Source organism: Mesocricetus auratus, unplaced genomic scaffold (assembly GCF_017639785.1).
Source record: "Mesocricetus auratus isolate SY011 unplaced genomic scaffold, BCM_Maur_2.0 Super-Scaffold_100009, whole genome shotgun sequence".
Classification (NCBI taxonomy): Eukaryota; Metazoa; Chordata; class Mammalia; order Rodentia; family Cricetidae; genus Mesocricetus; species Mesocricetus auratus.
Window position 1 is genome coordinate 65,391,180 of NW_024429193.1, and position 17,742 is coordinate 65,408,921.

Here is a 17,742-nt window from a genome sequence, read left to right on the forward strand (position 1 = left end):
AGGCAGCAGCCGGGAGAGGGACAGGGAAGGAGCAGCAGGAGACCAGACACTTCAGGCTACAATACTCAGCTACTTTGCATTAGTGGGCAGAAGAGGCAGATTAGCATTAGAGATCAGATATAGTCCCCCAAAACTTTTGGTGCTGTTCACTGGTTGGCTTGCTTAGGGACTCAGCTCAATTCTTAAACTGGCCACTTCTCATCCTGGGAATGCCCCATTAGCACAAATTTCAGAGCACAAAATCAGGGTACGTGTATGTGTTCTTGCTTTTTGAGACAGGGCCTCTCTACATAACCCTGGCTGTCTGAGAACTCAGAAATCTGCCTATACCAGGGTTAAAGTCTCGCACCACCGTGTTCAATGTGGTTTGCTTTTGAGACCCTGTCTTACAACATTAGCTGGCCTTGAACCTGCATCAATCCTTCTGCCTTAGCATCTAGACTACAAGGATTATAGCCATGTGCCGCCACGTCTTGCACTGAGAAACGAAAGTGAAAACAGTTCAGAGGAGAGGGGGGCACAATGGCACAAGGCTGTGGTCTTAGCGGTTGAGGAGAAGTAGGAGAATTTGGAGTTTGAGGTCGACGTGGCTTACAGAATTCGACCCTGTTAAAACTAGATGGGAGAATAAGAGAGAGAATACAAATTACACCCAAGATTAAATGCCTCCCCAGGCTCTGCCAAACAAATAACCAGCACCAACGTTTCTAAGTGGGTGGAGGCTGTGATTCAAGGACAAGACCCAAGCACACTCTGCACCCTCACCCAGAGTCAGGAACCAACCCCACACTGCTGCCTGATAGTTACATAGAGGTCATGTCATTGAGGGCGTGGTCCAGCTCGTCGCTAATGGCCTTGTACTTCAGTTTCTGGGCATAGAGCTCATCTGGACAGGCACAGGAACCATAGGGATGATGGAGGGGAGAAGGTGAAAGGTATCAGAAGCAGATGGAGAGAGGGAATCATTAGAAAATAGGAAAAATGTGACTGTGGGTCTAACCAGGAAGGGAAAAAAACAAAACCAGAACTATTCTGGCAGCAGTGACTGGCCATTTTCAATTTACCTTCCCCAATGGCCAACAGTACTTCCTGATATCTTCAAATCAATGGAGCATGAACTGAGAAGCTGAGCACATGCCAGCTACTATAGGCACCCAAGGGACACTATTCTCACCCAATTCTGAATCAGCGATAACACTTAAGGAAGACAGAAAAGAGAGGAAGCACACTTCATGGGACACTTTTCTGCTTACTCAATGTGATCATTACTCATGGGTCCTCTGTGTTACAGTCTGCTTCCCCAAGCCCTTCCAAACAGCAGCCAGTTACCAAGGACATATCCAGGGAGTTCTCAAAGCAAAAGACTTGTTTTCTTGGTAGGGTGGACGGACACAGCTGCCAAACTTCAAGAACAAGAAACCCTGACATCGTTCAGCTGTGAGATTGATTATTATCTCCCGGAGATATGTCACACAACTTGATAAAAAGAACTATATAAGTGTCCATATGGTTACACACAGGAGAACTTCACTATCTCCTTAAAAAACATGGCTTTTGCTTCCATTTCAACTCAGACTCAAGATTTAAGACCACTAAATTGGAGATAAATACAGCCATTACATCTTTTCAAAGGCAAGATGGTAGATTCCAGAAATAAGTAGAGTTGTATTAAAGGAGAAGCTTAAAAAAACAAAAAGCAAAAAAATCAACTCTAGGGTTTGACTTACTTTGCCTAGCTATTACAAAATAGAAGAGGACATATCATATGTTCCAAGCCACTACCAACCCCCTTTGATGAAGGGAGAAAAAGCTCTCTCAATCCTCTGCCTTGCTCCATACCTTCCAAGTCATCGATGGTCTTTTCCAGTTTGGCTACCGATCTTTCAGCAAACTCTGCACGAGTCTCTGCCTGAGGAAAGAAAAGACCAACCAATCAGAATAAAAGACGGTCATTTCTCCCCTCACACTTGTAGGCCATTGAGGACCAAGGCCAGCAAGGCTAATTATTAATTCTGACGCCATCTTCCCTCAGCTCACCTCCTTGAGTTTGTCGGTGAGAATCTTTATCTCCTCTTCATACTTGTCTTCTTTTTGAGAATACTGTGAAGAGAAGTAGAGCACAAATGTCAGAGTAGAAACGGGTGTGGCACACAGACACAGACACTGTCCTAGATTTGATGTACTACATGGTCCAGGACTAAAAGTAAGGACCAGTTTTTGTCAAAGGGTCTCAAGACCCAACCATTTCCGCACATAAAACATGCAGAGTAAACTCCGCCAGGACCTTTCTTTTGTTAACAGACCTAAGCTTTGATCTTATTCCTATCATCCCAGAGTGTTTTGCCTTTCTCCAACTTAACCAGGAGGAATCCAGAGTTAAAACACCCCCTCGTGATGGTAAATGGCAATCTGTCTTGACTGCTACTAGGTAGGTCTGAGAGCTGGGACTCTGCTGACCCCATCTGACTGTTTACAAGTCCACAGCTCCTTACAACTGCCTTTCAGCAAGGCACTATCAGCTGGAGGAGCGCATGACTCCAGGCACTGGAGACCATGAAGTTACTTGAACCTAAGTAGTGGAGGTAGATAGGAATTGGCATTAAACCTACAATCTGGGTGGACAGAGATGGGGAGGAAGAGGACACTTCACTGCCTTGTAAGGAATAGGTGTGTCTAGTCTTTCACTAAGGGCAGGGCTGGGCCCAGGCCCCAAAGCCTGTCACCTTCACAAACCAGCCCTACCTTCTCCGCCTGAGCCTCAAGAGACTTGAGGTTGTTGGTGACATTCTTCAGCTCCTCCTCCAGCTCAGAACACTTACTGTGAATATTTTAAATACCGCAGGAGAGGAAAGGGAAGAGGAAGAAATAAAAAAGGAGAGAGACACACAGATGTGAATTGAACCTATGTGTAGAGAGAGTTGGACTGCACATCAGGGAAGAAAAGTTTCTGGGTAATCTGAGCAAGCACCAACCCTCCCCCTCTACCATGGAACATGTGTGCCAGGAGCCGGACCTCCCGAGCTCAGAATGCTTGGCTCTAACAAAGGAAGAACACTTGAGAGAAATCACTCACTACCAGGAACAAGTTACAAATGCTCTTTGGGGGTGAAGGTGGGGACGGATGCCTAACCCAAACGACCCCCCAAATCACCCAAGGGGGGCTTGGGAGGCAGTGAAGCAACTAGGAAAGAGATGAGAGATGCAAGTGAGTGGAAGGAATGGAGCATTCCATGAAGAGACGAGAGAGCACTCGACACAACTGGTGGAGGGAGACAACTGCAGAACGAGGTCAAACTCAAAAAGCGTAGCACAGGCACGGGCCTCTCCATGGGCATGATGGTTAGTACCTTTTCTTCCGCAGCACTCAGACACTTCAGGTTCTGGTCCATCAGCCTGATCTGCTCATCCATCTCTCGGCAACGGCTGTTAGTGACAGTCACGGGAACGGCACAAGCCAGGTTGTGGGGAAAAGGTTAAACAAGGAACAGCAAGAAAACAAGCCGCAAAATGGGGTGTGGGAGTGGGTAAAAATAAACAAACGCCACCATGGTCGTGATATGTCATGTCTGGGGGTGGGGATGCAGGGCAAGCACATACACATACTCATTCATGCTGACTTTGTTACACAAGGCCAAGCCAGGACCAATGGGCAGCAGGTGATTTCTCTAAAGCCTTTGTTCTCAAGTTCCCAGGCAGAATGGCAAAGCGGTAAAAACAGACCAGGTCTGAAGTCAGTACAGACCAAGGAGCAAGAGATTACAGGTGGAAGGACCCAACAGGATCTTCCTACTAGTTGTATGCCATATTAGTCTCGACCTTCCCTCAGTTTGAGGATCTTCCCAAGAAGAAGCGAAGCCTTGTTACCTGTTACTAGTCAAGGTAAGATAAAGCCCAAAGCCATTCTTAGAGGCTAAAAGCACCAGCTGTCTAACCACCCTCCCAGGCCTGTTTAACAAGGTCGAAGGAATGCTAGTTTACTCGAATTAGTGCCCAAGCAGGCGGGACGGTCTGACAAGATCTGGAGACAAAATACTCACGACTCTGCCAGCTCAGCTCGTTCCTCCGTGCGTTCCAAGTCTCCTTCAATAATCACCAACTTACGAGCCACCTAGAAGAAAGAACCCTGGTAGAGCTCAAGCAAGCAAAGGAGTCCCCTTCCACGACTGTCCTGGCAGCCACGGCGTCACTGCAGCGGTGGCTCACCTCTTCATACTTCCTATCTGCCTCTTCTGCAATGTGCTTGGCTTCCTTTAGCTGGATTTCCTGGAGTTCCATCTTTTCCTCATCCTTTAGAGCTCGGTTTTCAATCACCTTCATACCTCTGCCAGAAAAAGGACGAACACAGCAATGACACTCTGAGGTGTGTGGCCAGCTCCACTTCAAGGACTCAAAACTACACCCTTTAGAGCCCATTCCTGTTTGTCACACGAATGGAAGTTCAACAGCAGTTGAGTGCCTCTATCATTTAATTTAAAACTTTCTCAGCCGGGCGTTGGTGGCGCATGCCTTTAATCCCAGCACTCGGGAGGCAGAGACAGGCGGAACTCTGTGAGTTTGAGGCCAGCCTGGTCTACAAAGTGAGTTCCAGGACAGCCTCCAAAGCTACAGAGAAACCCTGTCTCGAAAAACCAAAAAAAAAAAAAAAAAAAAACTTTCTCAGCCAGGCGTTGGTGGCGCACTTTGGGCTAGGGACAGGATGTTAACAATAAAGCGGGTGCCTAGTATGTGCAAGTTCCCAGCTCAATTCATGAAGAAAAAAATACTAGTAATATACAAATCACTACCATCTAAAAAGTACATCTGGGAGCTAGAATGTAACTTGGTGGTAGAGGATGCACTTAGCATATAAGGTTGGGTTCAATCTGCAAAAACAAAAACAAATCTAGAACAGGATGTGGTGGCACAGACCTGTAATCCCAGCACTTGGAAAGTGGAGGCAGGAGAGAATTAAGAGTTCAAAGCTAGTCTGGGCTATGTGAGAGGGAAAGCTAGGTCAGAGCCACTATCAACTATTTGTTTGGAGTGTTGGTGATGAACCCAGAACACCTATGGCACGGGTGAGTGCTCCACCACTTAGCAGATGCTCTTGGAATTCACACACACACACACACACACACACACACACACACACACACACACACACACACACACACCCGTGTTCTCCCATATACCTTTCACTCTCATCAGCAGCTTTTTCTGCTTCCTCTAACTTCTGCAGGGCAGTGGCAAGGCGCTCCTGAGCACGGTCCAGCTCTTCTTCAACCAGCTGGATCCTGCGGTTCAAGGAGGCCACCTCAGCTTCAGCCTTAAGTCAATGGGAAATGAAACAGAGGCTTGGTGAAAAGAACCAATGACAGAAGGCTAGAATTCTCCACTATGAAGCCAGAGTAAAGTAATATATAGATACTGTCTGGGCTCAAATGCTTATAAGACCTAACATACAGGAATATAAATTAATTTCTTCCTTTCCCATCTAAGAACTCCCATTTGTTATACATGAAATGTTTTGTGTGACCCAATCTATATGTCCAAAGCTGGCCTTGAAAATGACATATAGTACCTCGCAAGTGTTGGGATTACAGATATATATACCACAATATCTAGTTTATGCTATGCTAAGGATGGAAGCCAGGGCTCATGTATGCTAGACAGGCACTCTAACAACTGAGACCTACCCTCGACCCTGAAAGAGTGCTTTAAAATTCAGTTTCTTGTCCAGACAGTATTATCCTCTCTTCTGGACTCATTTCAAATTCCAGAACCTGTAAGAGTCAACAAAGCTAGGGGTGATGACATATCTTCAATCCCAGCATTTGAGAGGCAGAGGCAGGAAACAGCCAAAAGACAGATTTCTGTCTTATGTTCAATAAATTGATACCTGCTTCTAGCTTTCAACTCCAGATCCTCCTGTCTTATAATGCTGGGATTACAGGTATACACCAGGATGCCTAACAGCAATATTTCTATCTAGTATTTGTATTATTTTATAATATTTCTATGTAACATTAATTTAGTTTATAGTTTAAGTTGTCAACCCTCTGATCACCTTACTCTAGCATGTCAGGAGGATGACCAACTAATTAATGCCTTATGAAGCAGCTTTCCTTATAGAAAAGCTGGTATTTGAGGCCAGAAAGACGGCTCAGCAGGCAAAGGCACCAGATGCCTGAGGACCCGAGTTCAATCCCCGGAACCCAACTGGTAGAGAGAACCAGTTTCCATAAGTTGTCCTCTGACCTCCACACGCACTGTTGAATATTTGCCCACTTTAAAAAATAAAGTCTTTCCCCCACCCAACCCCTTAAAGAATAGCATAATTTGATAACAGTATAAAAACAAACAAACAAACAGAGCAAGCTAGCCCCCACCCACTGCCGCTCCTCTGGGTGTCTGAAGCACCTTCCATTGCTCTAACAACCTCCTAAATCTTGTGGACTTCAGTACAATTCATTACAGCAATTTCCCTGGCTTCCACACACAACAAAGTACATACAAGCTCAAGTTCAAGACACAAACTGGCTATGACTAAGAAACAAACAAACAAAAAGACATCGTTTGTACATAGACGATGGAAAGTGTCCTCATAGGTGTGGTAGTATATGCCTGTAATCCTAACACTCTGTAGCCTGAGATGATCATGAGTTCAAGGTTAACTTGGGCTACATCGGGAGAGGCTGTTTCAATAAGCAAACCAACCAAAACACCCAAACATAAGATCTTTGTTGCACACGATAAGTTCAGATGCTTATACTCTGGTCAACTCTAGCTCTGCTCTCAAGCCCAGATTGTGACTGAATTCTATTACCCTGGTTTCCTCTTAACAGGCAAGGGTAGTGCAGCTGAGGAATCTGGGCCATTAGCCCTATGGGGAAGGATAAGACTCCTGCTAACAATCAGGATGGGAACAAAAATTTCCACACACAAACACAGGAGATTCAAGAGACTGGGAAAGAAGGCAGGAAGCTAGGCTATAGGAACAGAAGACTGAGAGTCTACATAAATTGAAATTCCTAAGAAATCATTTGTATTCCTAACTACCATTCAGAACGCCACAAAGACAGGCATTCTCTAGTTCTGTCTCTTCTAGGAAAACAGATGTCCTGCAGGACAGCACAGATTCACCCTTACAAACCCAACAAGGCCAAGCAGTCACAGGCAAGCCGGGCTATCAGGATGGGGCTATCAAACACACACACCATACAGTACATACCCCTTTCAGGTGTTAAAAAAAATGCAGCTGGAAGGGCTGCAGAGGTGGCTCAGCAGTTAAGAGCACTTCTTTATGTGGCAGAGAACTCTGGTTTGATTACCAGGGCCCACATGGTGGTTCACACCATTTATAATTATAGTGCCTGAGGTGCTAACGCTCAGCACTAGTCACCCTTGAGCACTAGTCACACTCATGGTACACATACATACATGTGGGCAAAACATTCATACATATAAAATGAATCTAAAAAAATTAAAGAAAAATGCAGCTGGATTTGTGGGAAGCACATGAAAGGTAAGCCTCCATCCAGCTCCCAGTTACTCGAACTGGAAAAAGATAACAGGCTTTGGGGGCGGGGTAGTTTCCATGGTAACAAGCTGGCTCTGGTGCTTTTGCCCACAAAACAGCATTTACAATTGAATTCTTCACAAGAGTGAAAAAGGAGGAAGAGAAAATGCATCTCAGTGTTCTCCTAAGAGCAAGCCTGTGTTAAAACCAGAACCAAAGACTAGTGACTCCCTGCAAAAGCTTCAGACAGACCAGAGGGTGGCAGGCCCAGGACAGCAGATTAGTTCTCTTTATAAGGAAACAAAAGCCTCCAAAACCAGGATCTGATACCCCAGTTACAGGAACAAGGAAGACAGCTTGACTTTTCCTTTAGGTCAGAGCTGACACAAACCACTCAGGTCAGCATCAAGCCCTTGGGTTATAGACCAGTCTGATCCTGAGAAACACTGCACTTTATGCTTTTTTCAATTAATCCTAACTTTTACCTGAAATGCCCAGCAGAGCCTGCCTATCTCCCTGCAACTCGGAGGATACAGTGTGAGTCTTCCTTTCAACAGTAAAGGATTCTCCATTGTTCAGGAAACAAAATCCTGGTGTTGGAAAGTACAGCCATTTGGTCATATTAAAAGATGGCTGGCTGGTGGTTGGGCATGTCTTTAATCCCAGCACTGGGAAGGCAGATCTCAGTGAGTTCGAGACCAGCCTGGCCTACAAAGTGAGTTTTGACAGAAAACCCTGTCTTGAAAAAAAACTAAAAAAAAAAAGAAAGAAAGAAAGAAAAGGTGGCTGACAGCATTGGCTATGATGTAAGCTCAGTGTAGCTACATAGGGCTCAGTGAGGTAAAAGACTCCACAAAGGTGTCCTCTGAGCTCCACACAAATTACGAAATATATGCTGGCACACACACATATTATATGCATACACGATAATAGTAACATAGGTTTTTAAAAAAATGTTAAAAGAGCCAAAAGCACACTACATCCCTTAAAGTAAGAAGCTGACGGGGAGCTGGTAGGCAGAGGCAGAGCAGGGCCAAGGACAGGAGGGATAAATCTAAATCTGGCACTCTGCCACACTGGGGTTTCTCTTTTTAGATAAGTCACAGGTGTAACTCAGAGTAGAGACAGCACTGGAAGTCAGGCCTCAGCTGAAAAAGGACTGCTGGACCACTGTGTCCACACGCTGGCTGGGAGCTCTACACCATTCTCCGGAAACTTCAATTTCACCAAGGGGGAAAGCTGGGAGTTATCTGCCGCCCCAGAGTCAACAAAGGTGGAGTTTAGGCAGAGGCACTTAGAGCAAAGGGCTGTTTGCCTCTCCTGTAGGAGTGTGGCTCTGAAATGAGGGCAGAGAAAGGCAAGCAGCAGCCAAAGCAATCCGAACCTAAGCCAGAGAGGTCATAATGCTTGCTATGTGTCCACCAAACACACCGGACATACTGCCAAACGCCCTCACCCCCTTCAGAGACCAAGAATCTGGGCTTCCGGCCAGAACCACTGTTCAAAGCCCACTCTCCTTCAACAGTACTTCCAATGTTTTGGACCAGAACAAAATGAAAAATACTACATGAAACTCAGAAGAGAAACGCTTTTTAAAGGGTAAGACGAACCATACATTGAAAAATGGTTTTAAAGGGGCTAGAGAGATGGCTCAGGAGAGCGCCCGCTGCTCTTTGTTCTCCGGAACATACATGGTGCGGGTGAGGGAGTAAGTTCACAACTGACTGCAATTCCACCTCCAGGGGTCAGATACACGTATGTTCACATGAATAAAAATAACAACAAAAAAGAAAGGTTATGCTGGGCGGTAGTGGCACAGGCCTTTAATCCCAGCACTCGAGAGACAGAGGCAGGCAGATCTCTTGTGAGTTCGAGACCAGCCAGGTCTACAAGAGCTAGTTCCAGGACAGCCTCCAAAGCCAGAGAAACCCTGTCTTGGAAAAAAAAAAGAAAGAAAGAAAAAAGAAAAAGAAAGGTTACAATGGGGATCCTGGCAGGCAGTGAACACCAGAGACTATCACAGACACTGAAGAAGGGTCACTTGGATCCAACAACTCAAGGGCAGCCTGGACAGGTAAAACCTTGTTATATGTGCATTTTAAGTTTTATGTTGTCACCTGTTTTGGACAGGACAGAATCAAGGGTGGCAGAGACCTGGGTAGCCCTAGGTCTGCTCCTAGCGCCTAAGAAAATCAAACATTAAAACCCTCTTACTAAACAAAGGGAATGCAAAACTGAAAGTAAGATTTAGCAGGGAGCTAAACTATTAAGTCTGTTTCCAGGTCAAGAACAGGAAGGACTGACTGCCCTCAGAACGTACCTCTCAGCTCTGCCCTCATCCATTTAATAAGGGCAGGTTAGGTGCCCATACGCAGTAACCAGAAAATGACCTGACCACTTACTAATACAACAGCACAGGTTCCCACCAGGTAGCGCTGACAGGTGGAGCCTGCAAAAGCCACATTCCACAGTGGCAATAGAGAGCAGGCAAGCCAAGCACCCCTCTTCCCCCTGAGTCCTCAGTAGGGGCTAAAGGTCACAGGTGCAGAAAGTCAAAAGCTCAAAGAAGATACCAGTCTCATCAATATTTAACAACCACCCTACTTCCCCATTCTGAGAACTTCCTCAGGAGACTTCCGTGAAATATGCACATGTGGTAAGCTCTGAACACGTGAAAACACTCTCTGGGGCTTATCACCCCAGCGTCGTCACGCACAAGGAAGAGGAGCCAAATTTTCCTACAAGGAAAATCATCAAATTCAGGGACAGACAGACACACCCTACCTACCCTAAAACCACACCCAGGGTATCCATACTTAAATAATGGGCCAATTCCTTCTGCTGTACTGGCCATTTTCCCCTTTTAAGACTATCTCATCTCTAGAATGACCTCACTAGAATTGATAAGGAGAAGTTGCAGGCATGTCAGGAGTGGCCAAGCAAGCCTGTAATTCCAGCACTTGGGAGGTTTAAGCAGGTCTTCCGGGAAAACAAAGGGACACCCAGTCTCAAAACAATCATACTGAATGCATAGGAAAGAGTGACTGTGAAGACAAGCGCTGGCATTTCTGTGCCCTGCAATAAAAGCATCTTGATAATGTTTAAACATCAAGGAGCTATGCTCTGCTTTTCCACGCTCACCCTTTAGCCCTCAGACATAGTCTCAGTTACTCCCCAAATGAGCAGCCAAGGGGAAGACACCAGCAAGCCACAAGACTTATCTTCACTAGGTCTTTCACACGAATCCATTCACCCCAACAACAGTCGAACAAAAACCATAGTACCGGTAAGTGAGAAAGCAGCCCCTCCCCCAAATCATCGCCACTCACTAATCTGTTTCCATCCTCCACAGTGTCCAGATCAATCAGCAACCTTGGGATTGACCTGGCATTTGACTGTTATGCACCCCCTTATCAGCCCTGCTTAGGAGATATGGTCTCCGTAAATCAGATTTGCACAGCTCGCACTTCAGGCCTGAATCTGGCAGAAGTTCCTGCCTTCCAGGTCATGAGCAGGGCCAAGAGGAGTATCATCTCCTCTCCCACTTCACAACGACTGAGGGCCGGGAGTACCATTTAGTTACAAAAGGTCCCCAAGCTCGAGGACGGGAGGTGGTGCTGTGGCCTTAAGCTCCGCCAGTGAGGGAGGGAACCGCGCTTCCTCTCAGCCAACTGCTGGCTCATTTCCTGAGCAGGAGGAGGGAGCGGAAAAGCTGCCAGCAGGCCAAGTCGGGGGCTTTCCGGCGGTCCCCACCTCCCACCCGCATCTTTCGCAGGTTAGGCTCGGCCCCTCCCGGGCCAGAGGAGCACACACTTACTTCTACCTCTCTGGCCGGAAACCTCAAGCGAGAGCAAAGGGTCCCCACCCTTCACGGAGAAGTGGGGGGAGGGAGAGGCCGCTGAGCCCCTCCCCTGGCCGCGCCCGGCTCCGAGGGACCGAATGAATGAGCCGGGGGGAAAAAAGAAGGGAGAGGAGAGCCCGTGCAGCGCGGGGCTCGATTCTTTCCAGGGTGCAGGCTGCTCGCGCGAGCACCTACTTTCCTCCGTGTTCGCTTTCCAGACCATCGCAATCGAGTCCCCCCCAACCCCGGGGCCCCGCGTCTGGTCCGGGCCTCCAGGACGCCGTGGAGCTGAGCTCCCCAGCAGAGGCGCCGGTCCCCCGCTTCCCTGCTGCGCCTCGCCCTCCGCGCGTACCTGCTCCCGGGCCCGCCTTTCTCCCTCCACTTCCCGCTGGAGGCGCTCGGCCCTCTCCTCGGCATCATCCGCCTGCTGCTGCAGAACCTGGATCTTGCGCTTCACCGCCTCGATGGTGGTGATCCCGGCCATGGTGCCCACCCAGCTGCTCCTGGAATTCGGGTCCTACCTCCTCCGCTCGGCGTAGTAGCCGCTTCTCACCCTACTTCCGCCTGCTCCGCCCTGAAATACCGGAACTCACCCACCCGCCCGGATGTGACGCCGCTACCTCCGCGCGTTCCCCACCTCCCCTGCCAAGCAGGCGGGAACGCAGTCCACTCGAGGGGCGGCGGGCAGAAAGTGAGAGGTGGAGCCTCGCAGTCGCCCTAGGTGACCGCTCTGGGCGGTCTTTCCTGAGACCAGTAAAGGGGGGCGGGGTTGGGTTAGCTACCATAGTAACTGAAAGGCGCTTCGTGGTCTAGCCTCACCCACCAGGCTGCCTCCCAACAATGGTTGGCCCATTTACAAGTACGGTGCTGTCTTAACACTGTTGACCCCTCTCTTACCCTGTGCCTCTGTGTCCTCTCCACTCAGCAGTATAAAATATCCCACGACAGACTCCAAAACCAGGTTCAGAGAAAAGTCTAAAAGACTCTAGACATCGTCCTGCAAAGAATCCCAGTAAGCCTCCTTGAAAATCTATTCAGAGGGGGTTGTGGATATTGCTCGGTTTTTAGAGCATTAGTCTAGCATGCTCGAAGCTCTGGACTCGATCTCCGGAAGCGTGGAAACTGGCATAGTGGCAAGTATCTGTAATCTCAGTACTTGGAGGGTGGAGACAGATAAGGAATTCAAGGTCATTCTTGGCTACACGGAGAATTCAAGCTATTCTGGTGAGCTATGTAAAACCATGTCTCAAAACAAAACCCAAAATTGCTCAGATAGATTCTCTCCCCTCTCCTGGAAGTCAATAAAGGGGGTGAAAGAGACAGGCAAGTGGGCATTCTCTAACGTCAGGTGTGAATTTAACTATTCTGTTCAGAATACCAGTCAGTCAGTATGCACGTTAACCTGCCAGTCCCTGTGGCTCTTGGAATGATTTAGGACTTGGCAATTTAATTTTCATGTACAACCCCTTTTGTAGACAAGATACGTGCGTCTCTACTCTATCAGGAAGAATTCCTTATTTATGGTTCCTTATTATCATATCCCTGGTACAACCGCAAGATATAAATATCTGGAAAACTGTTGTGGAATTTAACCTCTAAGTGGTAATTACTTTCATCCGTTTTACTGTCACTTCTTTCACTTACTCCAAGGAACTATTATATGAAGTAAAAACTCCTTCTACAGGCCCTACGTACAGGATTTCTGGGAGCCCAATAGTAAAGAGGTTTGTCCTGTTTTCTATTTGCTATTTGCTTGCTCGCTTTCATGCTTGCTTTGTTTTCGTTTTGGCTTTTTTTTTTTTTTCAAGACAGGGTTTCTCTGTAGCTTGGAGTCTGTCCTGGAACTCTCTCTGTGGACCAGGCTGGCCTCGAACTCACAGAGATCCACCTGCCTCTGCCTGCAGAGTGCTGGGATTAAAGTAGGGTGCCACCACTGCCTGGCCTTGGATTCATTGAGATGGTGTCTCAGGTAGCCCTGGTTGACTTCAACTCACTTTGGTAGCCCTGATTGGTCTTGAGCTCCGGTTGCTTCTTTAGTCAGCTTCCTAAATACTAAAATTTCAGGTGCAAACGATCACACCCTATCTTATTTCTCTGTGTTTCTGCCTCCTTCTTAGAAAGAAATAATGATAAATTCCTCCTGTGATACTACTCTTTTCTTCCCTTAATAAATAGGATAGCCCGGCATTGGTGGCGAACGCCTTTAATCCCAGCACTTGGGAGGCAGAGGCAGGCAGATCTCTGTGAGTTCCAGGCCAGCCTGGTCTACAGATCGAATTCCAGGACAGCCTCCAAAATAATACAGAGAAACTCTATCTTGAAAAACCAAAAAAAAGAAAAAAAGAAAAAAGAAAAGAAATGGGATATGGATCAGGACTTAGAGCTAAAAATATTAATTGGATTGGGGATTTAGTTCTGTGGAGGCTCTGGATTCAGCAAGACACTTACTGCTGTCCATATCTGGTCCTGGTTCTCAGGAGGCTCCCTTTTTTTGAGGGGGAGACTGCTCAACAGTGAAACTACTCAAAAGAAACAAATTGGAGGAACAGTAATTTTCTCATTTCTCCTGTACACGTTGATTCCTACCCACCTCCCCAAAAACTAAGTCAGAAAAACAAGGTTCTGACACTCAGAAAAAACTGCCTTGATCGCCTAAGTGTTTCTCAAGCTTGCTTTGAATAAGTCTCTTCACAGGAGAGCTGGTGAAAATTTTGTCACCTGAGTGCTGACCAGCAGGTGGCACTGTTATACCTCCCGGTACCTTTAGACCTCCTCCTAGGCCGACCAAACTTGAGCCAGTACTGCATTGCATTTCTGAGGCTGGTGCCTTTGTATAGATAATCTCTTGATCCAGGGAAGCAGATGAGCAAACAGACTCCCAATAGCTTTGAGAGACATGACGGATGGGAAGCAAGGAGACCAACCAGTGCTATTGTTTTCCTGGTGACAAACAATACAACGTACCAACAGGTGTCTCTGTCCATCCCTGTTCTCTTCTCATCCTTCCCAACACGTTCCTAAAAAAAGGGTGTTACTCTGGTGTCCTAAGTGCTATCCATTGCATTCTTCTTTTTTGTTTTTCCCTAAACAGCTTCTGATTTCGTCTTGGATTAAGAGGATCTCATGGGTCGGAAAGATGATGTGCTGTGCTGTACAAGCATGAACACACACACACCACACACACACACACACACCATACACACACACACACCACACACACACCACACACACACACACCACACACACACCACACACACACACACCACACACACACCATACACACACACACCACACACACACACCACACACACACACCACACACACACACCACACACACACACACACACCACACACACACCATACACACACACACACCACACACACACCACACACACACACACACACCACACACACCACACACACACACACACACACACACACACACACACACACACACACACACACACACACACACACACACACACACACACACACACACACACGAGTTTTTTGATACAGGTTTCTCTGTGTAGCCCTGGCTGTCCTGGAACTAGCTCTTGTAGACCAGGCTGGCCTCAAACTCAGAGATCCGCCTGCATCTGCCTCCCAAGTGCTGGGACTAAAGGCGAGCCCCACCACTGCCTGGTATTGTGTATGTGTATTTCGCTACAATTTTAAACTATAATAGTAGCTAAACTCTGGAAAGAAAAAAAACCACAAGATTGGGCTGACCTTGCCACAGCCGTGCCCTTTCTTTGTTCAAGCAGCCCTAGAAATCCTACACATTCAGAAAGGCTTCTCAGATAACCAAAACTACGGCTGTAAACATGTAGTTGTTGGTTTTCTCTCTCCTCCCTCCCTCTCAAAACAGTTACATCAAGATAATATGCTGCTACTTACTTACGAATCTCAAGGTCAAAGCTGAGCTGTGAGCCCTTTCTGTGTTAAACCAAGCACCCTCCCCACACCACAGAGGGCACACATCATGATCTTGCTCTCTAGTTAAGTCTCAGTGTCCTTCCTTGTTCAGCACTCTTCCCATTTCCTGTAGACACCCTGTTTTCTTTCCTGTACTTGAAGGGTCAGCAGGTTTTCAGTAAAGGGCCAGATAGAATGCCTGGCTTTATAGGTCATATGGACTCTATTGAAGAGAGGAAACTACTAGATAATATGTAAACGAAAGAGCATGCGTGTGTTCTAATAAAACTTTGCTTACCAAGGGTGACGGGCATTGGTGGCACATACCTCTAATCCCAGCACTCGGGAGGCAGAGGCAGGCAGATCTCTGTGAGTTCGAGACCAGCCTGGTCTTCAAGAGCTAGTTCCGGGGCAGCTTCCAAAGCCACAGAGAAACCCTGTCTCGAAAAAAACAAAAAACAAAACAAAACAACAAGAACAACAAAACAACAACAACAACAAAAAACTTAGCTTACAAAACCAGGCTTAACCCACAGATAGCGCTTTGGGAAAAGATACCTTTCTTCTTGCTTCTGTCTCAGCAAACCCCCTCCCCTTCCTGTTTTGTTTGAAATAGAGTTTCTCTCTACAGTCCTGGCTGTCCCAGAACTTACCCTGTGGACCAGGCTGGCCTCAGACTCAGACCCCAGCTGCCTCTGTCTTCTGAGTACTGGGATTAAGGGCGTGTGTCACCATGCCCAGCTAGTCTCTTGTTTTAGTACGCATTTGTGAGGGGTGCTCACTGACCATGTGAAAAAGGTAACAAAGGGGCCAGGGTTAAGTTGAGGATTTAAATTTTAAGACATTTTTCATATTTAATTTTTTTTTCAGTCAGGCAGATCTTTTATTCCAATGCTTTTATTCCAATGCTCAAGAGGCAGGCAGATCTCTGAGTTTGAGGGCAGTGTGGTCTACAGAGTGAGTTCCAGAACTACACAGAAAAACCCTGTCTCAACAAACAAAAATTTTGGGAATTTCTATGTAAATACGTAAATTTCAAACAAATACAGTGGTAAGACAGTGTTTGTATAGAATATGTATGTTTTCGTGTGTGTGCTGTACTCCTGTGTATAAAACATCCTAAAATTGGCAAAATTCACCCCTAGGGAATTCTGTTATCCTTCTGAATATATAGGCATACTTTCTGGGACTCCTTCCCTCTCCTTTTCCCAAGGTTTGTATAACACCGAGTTCTTGTCCTGGTTCTTAGCTCTTTCTGGCTAAGGACCTTTCCAGGGAGGTATTACTTAACATCTCACAAAACCGCTACTCACCTAACATAATGCTAGTTTGTGAAAACACCTGTGCTCCTGCTTCCATTTAGGACCAGAGAGGTCTCTCCATCTGTGCCTGTAAACCGGGCTAAGCAATTCAAGCTGGCCTACAAGTACCTGCTCAGTCCTGGAGACAACATAGTGTTGTTTTTTTTTTCAGTTTTCCAAACACAGAGACAGCAGTGTGTAATGGGCAAGACTTTATAAACTGTGACTGTGTACAGAGCATGTCCCCCTGTTTATATCACCACTCTCCGGTGTCATAACACTCATTATGTCTGAGCCTTTGAAAGTGAAGAACCAAAGAGAAGAGCACTTGCCCCATGGCAGAGACTGAATGTGAGAATCTAAACGCATGTGCAAGTCATCCACTCTGTCCTTTAACTGATCTCCAAAACCAAATGTGACTTGATAACATCGGCTTCTGTTTTTCTCCTCACCCCAATGCTGAGAAATGCCTGTGTAACTGACATATCTTTTTGCTACTGTTAAGATCCCTGTGAGCTAGGTCATTCCAGAGGGGACTGGATTTAATCCCCAGCACTGCAAATAAAAAATTATAAATGTAAACAAGTCTCTGATACTTTTTTTCAAAACAGATGTCCTATATAGTCTCATTTCTCTTCGCAAAAAGCATTGAGGTTGATGATGAAGGAAAGCAGGTACTGAATTGTAATAAGCAGTGAGAAAAGGTAATTAATTTTAATTTTAAGAGAGAAAGGCCCTGAAGAGCTGTGTAATTTATTCAGAACCATTGGGTAAGGTCTGGGGCAATACCTTTGCCTGCTTCCAAGTTTCTATTATAGTCCATCCTTGATAGCTCATTGCTCTCCTATGATCAGGGTTCCCTGTAACATCTTTGTGGCAGGGCAGATGCCCACCTTGACCTGGACAAATATACCCATATAGGGTCAGGGTCAATGTGACCTCCATTTCCTATTGTGAAATCTAAGCCGGCTTTGTTGGGTAATTGAGAGATGAGAGGTTCCCTATTAATACACACATGCACATGCCAAACCTTGTACACAAAAGCTAAGAATGTGGCATGGGGGAGGGGGTGGACACCTGATAGCATGCATCTGGACTTGGAAACTCTTCCCTTTGTCCAGGTCCTAGAAAAGGTCATTACTGGGAAGGAGGTTGAATAGGATGGAAATGAGACTTCTATATGT

The 17,742-nt window shown here is 46.5% G+C and overlaps 1 protein-coding gene and 1 long non-coding RNA gene across 16 annotated transcripts in view; one reads left to right on the forward strand and one right to left on the reverse strand.

Annotated features, from left to right (window-relative positions):
• The window catches only part of Tpm3 (tropomyosin 3), a 28,972-nt gene that overhangs the window by 9,941 nt on the left and 1,289 nt on the right, over positions 1-17,742 (reverse strand). For 2 of the 14 annotated variants that reach the window (XM_040752349.1, XM_040752347.1), the window contains exons 3-9: positions 5,172-5,305; positions 4,204-4,321; positions 4,038-4,108; positions 3,348-3,423; positions 2,038-2,100; positions 1,840-1,909; positions 808-886 (exon numbers count right to left, since the gene is read on the reverse strand). In XM_040752349.1, coding sequence (XP_040608283.1) covers positions 808-886; positions 1,840-1,909; positions 2,038-2,100; positions 3,348-3,423; positions 4,038-4,108; positions 4,204-4,321; positions 5,172-5,305 — 611 coding nt within the window. Of the gene's footprint in view, positions 1-803; positions 887-1,839; positions 1,910-2,037; positions 2,101-2,742; positions 2,819-3,347; positions 3,424-4,037; positions 4,109-4,203; positions 4,322-5,171; positions 5,306-11,691; positions 11,964-17,742 lie in introns of those variants that run through there. The other 12 variants (XM_005080211.3, XM_005080214.4, XM_005080210.4 and 9 more) reach the window with 9 other exon arrangements.
• On the forward strand, positions 12,134-17,140 carry LOC121142424. 2 transcript variants are annotated; one of them, XR_005879447.1, is made up of 3 exons: positions 12,134-12,351; positions 12,990-13,063; positions 16,731-17,140. It is a non-coding gene; the product is annotated as an uncharacterized LOC121142424 (long non-coding RNA). The 2 variants fall into 2 exon arrangements; XR_005879446.1 differs by having other exon boundaries at positions 12,134-13,063.